General features: G+C 38.1%; 1 protein-coding gene across 1 annotated transcript in view; it reads right to left on the reverse strand.

The window, feature by feature from the left end:
* The window catches only part of SMURF2 (SMAD specific E3 ubiquitin protein ligase 2), a 131,050-nt gene that overhangs the window by 38,730 nt on the left and 79,442 nt on the right, over positions 1–12,878 (reverse strand). Inside the window, exons 3-6 of the mRNA XM_060080366.1 lie at positions 12,637–12,745; positions 5,027–5,160; positions 2,139–2,204; positions 547–631 (exon numbers count right to left, since the gene is read on the reverse strand). Coding sequence (XP_059936349.1) covers positions 547–631; positions 2,139–2,204; positions 5,027–5,160; positions 12,637–12,745 — 394 coding nt within the window. The remainder of the gene's footprint in view (positions 1–546; positions 632–2,138; positions 2,205–5,026; positions 5,161–12,636; positions 12,746–12,878) is intronic.

Raw genomic sequence — 12,878 nt, forward strand, 5'->3', positions numbered from 1 at the left:
GTAAACAGAAGAGTAAGGATTGGAACCCAAATGGTCTAATTCCAGAATCACATTATGAGAATTAAATGATCTAATGTATATCATATAATGATATATATGTAATGATAAATGATATAAAGTGCTTATAACACTATTTGACACTTGCAGGCTCAATAAATGTTACTATGTTATTTTAATTACTATTACACAAATTCTGTATCTCATCCCTCTAAATAGAGCAATGCCTCAGATTCAGCACCTACATGCCTTGTTTTGAATAATTAAATCAATCAAAAAAGTTTTCCTTTTGAATATATAATATTTACAGGAGATTTAAATTTGTCAAGAAATTTGATTTGTCTCCTAGTCAAAACTCTTAAAAAACAAATGTAACATATCTAATTCATGGCTTATTTTATGAATTTGTTGTGATAAGATCCCTCACTAATTTTCTAAGTACAAGGAAAACCTAGATTTTGGGATTCATTAGCAAATTTCTAAACTTAAATATAAACACCAACTTATTTCTCATTATTTTAGGGATATTATCTAATGGTTTTTGCTTACCCATCTGGTAAATCATTATCAAACAAACGACTGCAGTCCACAACTTGTCCTCCTGTGCCTATTCGGTCTCTGGACTGAAGACTTACTATTAAACAATAAAAACAATACTAAGAGTCACAGAACTAGAAAGAATTACTGCAATTTAAAATATTTCTCTTTGAAAGACACCTGTCTTAGCTTATTTTAATACTTAAGAATGAACTCTTTAGTTTCTACTAAATTCTGCAATTTTTTTTTTTTTTTTTTTTTGGCTGTGTCGGGTCTTCGTTGCTGCACGCGGGCTTTCTCTAGTTGCGTCGAGCAGTGGCTACTCTTCATTGCAGTGAGCGGGCTTCTCACTGCGGCAGCTTCTCTTGTTGCGGAGCACAGGCTCTAGGCGCACAGGCTTCAGTAGTTGTGGCTCGCAAGCTCTAGAGAGCAGGCTCAGTAGCTGTGGCGCACGGGTACAGCTGCTCTACAGCATGTGTGATCTTCCCGGACCAGGGCTCGAACCCGTGTCCCCCGCACTGGCAGGCAGATTCTTAACCATTGTGCCACCAGGGAAGCCCCTGCGATTTCTTTGTCCATGAGATTTTTCTCTTTAAGGTTTTCTACACTTTATCATGTTCATGGAGGAGGGTCTAACTCCTTTTTTCCCATCCTAATGGGGCAACGCAAGGCCACTAGTGCACTTAAAAAGAGGCGTAACACATGAAAGGTGTATTCCACATTTTTTAGTTTTTAACTTCCTTCTCAATCTAAGAATGACAGGAATTATGAATAACGCTGTAGTGTAGATATTTCCCTGCGATAACCACAATAGGGCTTTTGTTATGATGCTACTTTGGCAACTTTCTATGAACCTAATTCACTGCCTTGTAAAACTAAGTCCTTCAAGTCCTTTCTGTAACTAAAACCTCTCTGATAGGTTCATATAATGCAATCATGTTATTCTAAATTCTGCTCTATAATGCTATGGTAAGATTCCAATTGCATGTTACTTCTTTAAGAAGCTTCAAAGGAGCCCACCTCAGTGCCCTACCATTCTAGATACCTTGATCAAATCTCAATCTATCAATTCTTAAGATAAGTCTCAGGAAATTTTATATAAAGGGGCCAATTCAAGATAACCCCACTAGCCCACTAAATGCCTTATGAGTAAGGTAACAATTTTCCCTTTCTCCAATCAGTGCTATACTACCATTCTATTTTTTTCTATTAGTAAAGATTACTTTAAAACTGCAAAGCATTAAACTGGTTTTTCTTACTCAAAAACCAGTTTGAGAATTACTTTCAGAAAACCTTAGTATCATCTATAAAGTCTATCTCAGTGTTCTACTGTATTTGTATACTTTTAAAGAATTCCTTCCTAAAGGATCAATAGTTCTTCACATTAGGAGCCTGTTTTTTACATTATTTGTATTTTTTTGCTTTTTAAAAAAATTAAGTTGTCCTAGATTCTGCATCCACTATTTGAATAATTTTACATGACTCATTTAATTCATGCCAATACAATGAAGCTACAGTTACTGTACTTTGATTTTAAAGGTATTTAGAGTTTAGGTCAGCTTAAATAAAGCCAAAATTCACATAACTTTCAATTCCACACTTACCTACTATCTGTCCTCTAACTGTATCATTGTCATTTGGCCCAAGTTTGCATAGATCCAACCTCTGATCTATTTCAAATCAACAACAGCAAAAGGCAAAAAATAAGTTGGTATCAGAGATTCTCACATCTACAGAGTGACAGTAAATTTCTACAATCCACTGGAAATCAGACCAATCATTTAAAGAATTAATCAAGTTTTAATGATGAGACAAATGTTTAAAATTCTCTAACTGCATACATAATATTAGTATAAATGTCTCAACAAAAGTTTTGACAAATTCAGATTTCAAAAACCATAAGGCCCTGGTGCCAACATGCAGTATTTTCTCTCCAAAGATTTCAGAACACTTCAGTCTAAGTCTTAGCTTGCCACTTAATAGTTTTGTTCTTAAGCAATTTATCCCCAAGTCTTGATTTTCTCGTGTGTAATTGTAGTACTTACCTCCTATTAAGGATTAAATCAGATGGTTATGTAAAACTCTTAGCACAGTACCTGGCACATAAGTGTCCAATAAATGTTAGTTGTTGTCATTGTTACTGTTTATCTAACCATTTCACATAACTCCCACACACACAAAGTAAGTATTAATAAGAGCCAAGTATAAACTAACATAAGGGTTTGAGTTCTGGTACTAACTCATTTAGAAGCAGCTCACTTCTCTCATGCCTCATCTATAAAACAGATATAACACTGGCCTGGTTAGTTACAGTAAGGAACAATGTCACCCACTGCATGTTGGTTTTACTTTGATTACAGCACTTATAACTGAATTCTCTTTATAGCTGTATGCCATCTGGCTACTTAAGTAAATCATGAATTGATAAAAGGAGAAGACCATATCTTAAGTTTTTATATTCTCCACTCCAACCTGATAGAATGGAACTATATCAGGTGCTTAATAAATTAAATATTACTATACATCAAAAAGGTCATATAAATTACTGCAATGAAACATTCACAAGCAGCAGAAAGAAAATCTGTGCCCCACCTGGTTTATTTTTCCCTTTGCAAAATAAATGGACAATAATAAGACAGCTATACAGTGGACTTGTGCAGAGCAATGCCTCTTCTGTTCAGTCCTTCTAACGTGTCCTGCTCCCTCTGCCAGCAGGCCTTTGCCCTTGCTTCTCAGAGGACAGGATTCATGCCTTTTTCACTTTTCTATCACTGGGGTTTTGAACAGTACCTGACACTTAAAAGGTTCAATAAATGTGGGCTAAATTGAACCAGAAATAAGGTCATACATACAACAAGTCTTCAGTTTGCCTGATGCATTGGGTTAGAATAACATGGTTCATTTTGTTTGTTTGTTTTTTGGGGTTTTTTGGCTGCACTGTACAGCATGTGGGATCTTAGTTCCCTGACCAGGGATCAAACCCATGCCCCCTGCATTGGAAGGCAGAGTCTTAACCACTAGACTACTGGGGAAGTCCCAAAAATGGTTTGTTTTTTATATGCTAGACCTTTTCCAATCCCAACATCTTCTACCTCCTGTTGGTCACCCTGTCAACCCAGAAATATAAGAAATTCTCAGGTGCCTTTAAATTCCCCTCAGAACTTCTAGCTCAATTTTCTCCTTTTTAATTTTTAACAGTAATATTTTTATAACTGGGTTGTGGTATCACACTACATTAAAAGGGATCATCTCTTAATATTATATACCTAACATTCAAAGCTAAATTCAAACTATTTTTATTTATTAATTTCATTAGCTGGAGTCTATGTGAATTTTTGCTTAGAATAGGCATCTGGACTACAATCCCATGACAACAGCTAGCAATATTTTTTATATTATATAAAAAAGAATTCTGTAAAAAAAAGAAAAAAATTTTCTGTTGAAAAAGATGTTTCCATCTATGTCCCAATGGAATACCCCCCAAAAGATGCTCTGTCATCTGGTTACATGAATTACACATACACTAACAAGTCAACTTGTCAACCCAATATAGAAATTGCTTCTAATGTCTTGATCTTGGTCTAATCTTGTAAATGACCAGTTTGGTGAAAAATTAAGCTACAGTTAAGCAGTTAATACAGCTGTCTTACACTCAAAATAATGTCTTACCTTTATAACTTTTAATTTTTCAGAGCAGTTTTTTTTTTTTTTTTTTTTTTTTTTGCGGTATGTGGGCCTCTCACTGTTGTGGCCTCTCCCGTTGTGGAGCACAGGCCCCGGACACGCAGGCTCAACGGCCATGGCTCACGGGCCAAGCCGCTCCGCGGCATGTGGGATCCTCCCAGACCGGGGCACGAACCCGTGTCCCCTGCATCGGCAGGCAGACTCTCAACCACTGCGCCACCAGGGAAGACCTCAGAGCAGTTTTATATGTCATTTTTATTCACTAATAATTCCCCTTTAACAGTTACATTAAACACTCCAATGACCTAAATAAAACTCCCTTTATCTCACAAATGCACCTAAACCAGAGATGAGTGCTAAGTAATAAAAAAGACATTTAATACTTTGACACCTTTTTACTTTTTTTTTTTTTGGCCGCGTCACACTGCATGGCTTGTGGAATTTTAGTTCCCTGACCAGGAACTGAACCCGGGCCCGAGGCAGTGAGAGTACAGACTCCTAAACCACTGGACCGCCAGGGAATTCCCTCTTTTTATTTTTCTGGATATCGGTCATTTCTTAGCACTTACAAATTCACTGGATACTAAGTATCAGCTCTGATTCATTTCTAGGTTTCACATATTTAAAATGTTTCATTCTTTTTAAAAAGCCAACAAAGTAAATTTAGATCAGGAATTTTTACCAATGTTTCAAACACACACAGGACATTAAGTTTTTGGACTCCTGCCTCCCCCATCAAAAAATATACATACGTATATATATTTAAATATGTATATTTAAATTTTTAAAAGCACTAGTATGTACTCACAACCAGTGTCTTTGAGGCGGTTGATGGCATTGGAAAGAAGACGAACACAACCAAGAAATCCAGCACCTTGTTTTTTATGGATCTTCTTGTGATTCCATACACTTATCGTAACTGAATCAGACTTTCCAATATACCTATATAAAACAAAATGACTGCATGAGTAACTTGGCAATTATGAGTAGTTAGGATAAAATTTTTCTTTTGTTTTTGTAGTCTAAAGTCACAAATGTTTGAGTATAGCTAGATAACGCAAAATATGTTTGAATTCAGTCTATCCACAGGACTGAATTTAAATTTTTTTTTAATTCTAAAGTAAAATCTAAAAAGAATTTTTAATATATTCTTTATCATACCTGCCACTCTCAGGCTGAGTAACAATTTTTGTTAGTAAAAAAAAAAAAAAAAACTATTTTAGTAGCTAGTGTCAAATAACCCTACGGAAGTTTATGATTATTTCTTTCCAAAAACAAAAATCTTAGAAAAACTTTTATCACAGTCACACTTTAAATACACTTCAATGACATGACCTACTACCTCAGCGAATACTCAGTTCATTTTCAAGAGGCATTGTCAAGGCTGACAGACCAAAAATCTGACATACCTGTTATGTTTTAAAATGCTGTAGAACAAAAGCTGATTGTAACGCTTTTCCCCTGCTTCTCTCCTGTATGCAGGCCTTGAGCGAGCAGGACTCTTGCAGATTTCACTTCACTGCCTGCAGACAAGCAGAGCAGGGAAAAGCGTTACTATTACTTGTCTGTGCATATACCTGTAAGTATGGAGAAGCTCTACCACAGCCAATTGTTAACATGGTGTCATCCCATGCGAAAATATAATAAAATAACATAATTATATCAGTAGAACCCTAAATTTCAATGACTCTAAGAGGTCAAATTTTTGGTCCAGCAACCTTGACCTTAAACTGTCATTCAATAAAGCAGTAATATCAGAAAAATTCACCTGGTATATAAAAAAAGCCTAGACCACTTAAGTAAGGACTAAAACTTTTTTGAAATAAATTTATTTATTTATTCATTTATTTAATTTTTGGCTGCATTGGGTCTTCGTTGCTGCACGCGGGCTTTCTCTAGTTGCAGCGAGCGGGGGCTACTCTGTGGCGGGGTGCAGGCTTCTCATTGTGGTGGCTTCTCACGGGCTTCAGTAGTTGTGGCTCGCGGGCTCTAGAGCACAGGCTCAGTAGTTGTGGTGCACGGGCTTAGTTGCTCCGCGGCATGTGGGATCTTACCGGACCAGGGCTCGAACTCCTGTGCCCTGCATTGGCAGGCGGATTCTTAACCACTGCGCCACCAGGGAAGCCCTAAAACTTTTAAATGAGTAACATGAAAGGCACACTTGAGGCCCTGAATCCAGCTGTGTTAAAGCATGCCTACCCTTCTAGACTTTTAATTATGCAAGCTAATACTTTTTTTTTTTTAATTTTTATTTTATATTGGAGTATAGTTGATTTACAATGTTGTGTTAGTTTCAGGTGTACAGCAAAGTGATTCAGTTATACATATACATATATCTATTCTTTTTCAGATTCTTTTCCCATATAGGTTATTACAGAATATTGAGTAGAGTTCCCTATGCTACACAGTAGGTCCTTGTTGATTATTTTATATATAGTAGTGTGTATATGTTTAATTATGCAAGCTAATACTTTTCAAAAATTAAGCCAATTTGAATTTCATTTCTGTTGCTTGCAAATGAAAAAATCTGGACTAAAATAACATTCAGTATGCATGTATCAATTTTCAAATAGACCTAAACAGACTTAACTTGGCAAGTATGTACCTGCATGATATGTAAAACTTCTAGAATCAGAATCAAGTATTAACCAGCTAAATTGCCCCAAACCAAACATTAAAAAATCACACTAAGGGCCTCCCTGGTGGCGCAGTGGTTGAGAGTCCGCCTGCCGATGCAGGGGATACGGGTTCGTGCCCCAGTCTGGGAGGATCCCATATGCCGCGGAGCGGCTGGGCCCGTGAGCCATGGCCGCTGGGCCTGCGCATCCGGAGCCTGTGCTCCGCAACGGGAGAGGCCACAACGGTGAGAGGCCCGCATACCGCAAAAAAAAAAAAAAAAAAAGAAAAAAAAAAAATCACACTAAATCAGTTTCCCAACTGATAAGCCTGATACACAGGTATGCTAAAATATTTGTTCCCTGAGGCCTTAGAGCAGCCCACCCACCACTGGCTTAAGCATCCTTTTGGGAGGCTGGATGTCAAAGCCCAGAGAGACCTTGGGAACATACATTGAAGACAAGGGAGCTTCTGTCAGCCTGTATCCTTGAATGACTGTGTGACAGTGTCTTGCTTCCCTGCCAAATGGACCTTATATACAAAATATACTTCTATTGTATTAAACCACTGAAAATGTGGGGTTGTCTATTATATCAGTCTATTATATCTAACCAACACAAGGGACAAATTATAAAGGGCCTTGTCAGCCAGAGTATGAACTCTGGCTTTTACTCTAAGTAAGACAGGAAGCCAATGGGGGATGTGGAACAGGAGAGTAACCAGATTTGATATACGTTTTGACAGGATCATTCTAGCTGCTGTGTTGAGAAAGACTGTAGCAGCAGAAAAGCTAGAAAAGCAAGGACTCTAAGGAGGGGGTCCACAGGAAAACCACAGCCTGTGAGCCAAATCCAGCAAAGCACAGGGTTTAGTACAATTTCACTTTTTTTCCCCCAAGGAAAAAATTTTTTTAAGTTTGAAGGCCATATTAAAAATACTTACAATGTCTGTATCTCTCCATTCACATTATCACTTCTCTAACATAAAGCTATTTTCTATTTGACGGCTTCCTTCATAATCTTGGAACTAGTTTCTTTGCCATTCTTGGCTCCCTCTAGGCCATTCTTCACATTACAGCCAAAGTGTCCACTCTTGGATATAAATCTGATAATAGCATTTCCCCACTCAAAACACTTTCATTGCTCCCTATTGCTTTTAAGAGCGTATTCACACTTATTAATAGGCTTTCAAGGACCTTCAAGAGCTGGCTCCTGCTTGCCTCTCACTGCTTGTCTTTTACCACACTCCCCTTACCTTACATGTGAACTGACCAATGCTGCCTCTCTGAACTGTTTTCAGAATCACGTTGTCTTTCACCTCTGGGTCTTCACACAGACAGCTTTTGCTTAGAGCCTTCCCACCTTCTCCGTCCTCAAGTTAACTCCTATTTAAGGTCTAAGCCTAAATGCCACTTTTTCTAGGAGGCTCTCCCCAGCTCCTAAATCTGTGTCAAGAAGTTCTATATATTTCCACAGCACCCTATACATATTCTCATCACACTGTTTATACTTTCCTATTTCTTGTCTTTATATACCACGTGGCTGTAAGCTTGGAGGACTATGTCTTGTTCACTGTTGTAGCTGGGTCCCTGGCTGAATTTAGATCTGACTGAAGCTAAAAGAAATGGCTTTAGGGCTTCCCTGGTGGCGCAGTGGTTGAGAGTCCGCCTGCTGATGCAGGGGACACGGGTTCGTGCCCCAGTCTGGGAAGATCCCACATGCCGTGGAGTGGCTAGGCCCATGAGCCATGGCCGCTGAGCCTGCGCATCCGGAGCCTGTGCTCCGCAACAGGAGGCCACAACAGTGAGAGGCCCGCGTACCGCAAAAAAAATAAAAAATAAAAATAAAAATAAAGAAATGGCTTTAAATAATCTGATCAAGGGAATTCCCTGGTGGTCCAATGGTTAGAACTCTGTGCTGCCACTGCAGGGGGCACGGGTTCGATCCCTGGTCAGGGAACTAACATCCCGCAAGCTGCGCAGCACGGTCAAAAAAAGAAAAGAAAAGAAAAGAAAGAGTCTGATTAAGAACTCAAAAGCTTAGCTACACAGATAGTAGGTAAAGACAAGTGGAACATTTGGAAGAAAAGCTGATGTTGATGAAGCATGAAATAGAATGACTGTGAAGCTTAAAAGGCTAAACACTTGGAAAGTCAGGATATCAGGACATTTAACATGTTTATAACCTGGGAGATGTTCACAAAACGGGAGAAGTTTAGAGAGCATATGATAACTGAATTAGCAACCTGTAGGAAACTGAAACCTAAGCCTGCAAGGAGCAATAGACTCCCCGAAACAAGATTATTACTGCCACCAAGCCCCGAAATATTCCCAAACTGTAAGCCCAATATACTCCAATGGTGATGATGAGGCTGAAACAGAATAATAAGTCAAAGTATTTAAAAGGAATGGAAAGTGTAAATCAACTACACCTCAATTAAAAAAATAAAATTAAAAAAAGGAGTGGAAAGACCTCCTGAATCCTTTCCCCAACCTAATTCATCCTCAAAACCTGGCAGCACTCAGGGACACTAGGCACAGCTGAGGGAGATGAAATTCTGTAATAAAAACAGGGTATTAAGAAGAGGTTAATCTAGTGAATGGAGACACCTCCTAGCATCCCTATGCCGTTCAGATCCACGAACACAAGCATCCAAGAATACAGCCCCCAGGAAGGAGAGGGAGAATTCTGTGCAGAAAATGTCACAGTTACTCCTGATTACCCTACCAAGCTGATCAGCTCTACCCATGGGTAGAGAGTTTCCAATCAACATTTAAGTGCCTCCCCTTAAATATAAAAAGACAGAAATCCAAACCAAACTAACAGAAAAAAAAGGAAATCTGAGAAAAGAGAGGCAATACAACAGAAAAAAACTACAATTATAATACTTCTCTCATCAGAGAAGATATTGCGTCTAGGAATAAGAGTAAGTTATGAAAAAGGAACAGTCAGAAAGCAAAATGATATTGGAAATTTAATATTTGAGAGCAGAAATTACAATAAATAGGAATGCTAGAAAACAAAGTTGGGAAAACAGCCCAAATATTTCATGGTAGTTTTTAATTTTTTACTAGAACAAAAATTTTTATTATAACTTTTTTTTTAACTAAGATAAAATATGAGAGAAGAAAGATAGGACAACTAAATGATGATCAATTCAGGAGGGATAACATCCAAATAACAGGAGTTCTCGAAAAAGTAAAAGAGAGAAAGAAATACAATGGAGAACAGGAAATCATCTATAGATGATTAAATAAATAGAAAATTTTCTCATAACTAATGAGCTTAAGTATCCAGATTAAAGTCACAGTCAGTATCTAGTACTATATTTCAGATATACCATGTCCATCATTAAAAAATTTAAAATCAGGCATAAACAGCATACCCTGAAATCTTCCAGTGGAAAACAACAATCATGAAGGACCAAAATCAGGATGCCATCGGCAATACTCTAAACTTGCGCTGTCCAAAATGGTAGTCACAAGGCACATGCGGCTACTGAGTACCTGAAATATAGCTAGCCCAAATTGAGGCACTCTGTTAATGCAAAACAAACTCCTGATTTCAAAGACTTCGTTGTTTTTTGTTTTTTGTTTTTTAAAGGCCACACCATGCAGCATGCGAGATACTTCCCCGACAAGGGATTGAACCTGTGCCCCTGAAGTGGAAGCGTGGAGCCTTAACCACTGGACTGCCAGGGAAGTCCCTCAAAGACTTTGTATAAAATAAACAAACAACTCGATTATTTTATTTTGATATCGTGTTGAAATGAAGATATTTTAGATAAATAAAACATATATTAAGTTTAATTTCACCTGTTTCTTTTTACTTTTTTTAATGTGGCTACTAGAAAATTTAAAATTACAGATAAACTCCCATTTGTGGCTCACATTGTATTTCTATTCAGCAGTGCTGATCTAGACCTAGAAGACAGTGGAGTAATGTATTCAAAATTTGAAGGGAAAGTGATGTCTCACCTACAAGTCTATACTCAGACAAACTATCAACCAAGTAAGAAGACAAAATATATCTTCAGACAAAATCTCAAAGAAATTTTCCCCATCTTTGTACTCTTCCTCAAGATAACAATGGAAGACGTACTTCACCAAAACAGGGAAGTAGGGGCTTCTCTGGTGGCGCAGCGGTTGAGAATCTGCCTGCTAATGCAGGGCACACAGGTTCGAGCCCTGGTATGGGAGGATCCCACATGCCGCGGAGCAACTAGGCCCGTGAGCCACAACTACTGAGCCTGCACGTCTGGAGCCTGTGCTCCGCAACAAGAGAGGTCACGATAGTGAGAGGCCCGCGTACCACGATGAATAGTGGCCCCCGCTTGCCACAACTAGAGAAAGCCCTCGCACAGAAACGAAGACCCAACACAGCAAAAATAAATTAATTAATTAATAAACTCCTACCCCCAACATCTAAAAAAAAAAAACAGGGAAGTAAACCGAAAAATAGGAAGTCATTGGACTTAGAAGAGAGAAACAAAATTCCCAACATAATGATAAAGGCAAGTTCCAGGGCAGAAGGTCTTAGAGAACTACCAGTCCAGACTGAAGTAAAGCATAGAAGCTCTAGGAGGGCTATCTCCAAGAAGAAAACAAAGCCAATAGACTATCTCATGTGGTGAACATAAATAAGCAGAGGAGACGTTCAGTACTTTAAGAGTTTGTGAATTTCTTAATGAGATGGAAAACTAAACAAATGGAAAAGTTAGTTATTAACTTCATAAAAACAGAAGTTGTCAAGAAAGAAAATGTAATCACTGCACACCGTGTGACTCAGTTATGAATATTTACATGATCATAATAGCATAAACACAGAACAATGATGTAACCGAAAAGGTTCAAATAACTATACAGGAGGACTGGGAGAAGGAAAGGGTCACGTGGATGTTGTAGGAATGGGATGAGAGATATCAGCTGTAAACGCTAAATCATTTTCTACAGTATAAAATGTAAAAATAATACCTAACATGAAATAAATATATATTTATATTAAATGCTATAAATAAGCATGATATCTAGAAGCAGAAGGAAATTCTAGAACAAACAGCCAAAGTTACTGGAAACAGTTACCCTGAGAATTGGAATCAGGAATAAGAATGGGACAGCGAGGGGCTTCCCTGGTGGCGCAGTGGTTGAGAGTCCGCCTGCCGATGCAGGGGACACGGGTTCGTGCCCCGGTCTGGGAGGATCCCACGTGCCGCGGAGCAGCTGGGCCCGTGAGCCATGGCCGCTGGGCCTGCGCGTCCAGAGCCTGTGCTCCGCAACGGGAGAGGCCACAGCAGTGAGAGGCCCGCATACCGCAAAAAAAAAAAAAAAAAAAAAAAAAGAATGTGACAGTGAACTGCATTTTCCCATTAAAAGACCTACAGTATCATCTGCTTTTTTAAAAACAGTACATATGCTACTATGATTAAAATAAAATTTAGAAGAAACCATCCATATAAGAAACAAAAAGAATGCCTGAGTGTACTCCAATTATGATTTCTGATTTATATACTTATAACTGACCTAAAGTGAATTAATACCTTTATTTGACTGAAAAAAAGGTGTGTGGGGCGGGTTGCTGTATACTGTGTATCCATTTTGTTCTTCATGGGCTTATTAAGCATAGCTCACCTTCCAAAACCAGCTATCAATAAGCCAAAGGACTTTCACACTAGGTTTTGCATCCCTCTGTGAGGAGCAAATTACACCACAGATCAAACTCAGATCATATTCAGTGATTCTTTTCAAAGACTATATCAAATAACAGTGATTCCATGTTTCATTTCAAATAAATCGTTTAAACCTACAGGTCATAATGCTGATTCCATTTTGGATCAAGTGTATTCTTCACAGTATCTGTAGAATGGCACTGCCCAGATCCATCAACCACCACCTTAGCAAATGGATCAGGAAGCCCTGTGGGAAAAAAAGAGAGGGTTCTTTTTTAATTAAAGAATATTTTGACATGGAAGATTAATTAAAGATTAATATTTTCTACAAAACAAAAGATTATTCCATTCTTCATAAAAAGTTTAAATGATAAGCTATA

This window comes from Mesoplodon densirostris, chromosome 18 (genome assembly GCF_025265405.1).
Source record: "Mesoplodon densirostris isolate mMesDen1 chromosome 18, mMesDen1 primary haplotype, whole genome shotgun sequence".
In the NCBI taxonomy this organism is placed as follows: Eukaryota; Metazoa; Chordata; class Mammalia; order Artiodactyla; family Ziphiidae; genus Mesoplodon; species Mesoplodon densirostris.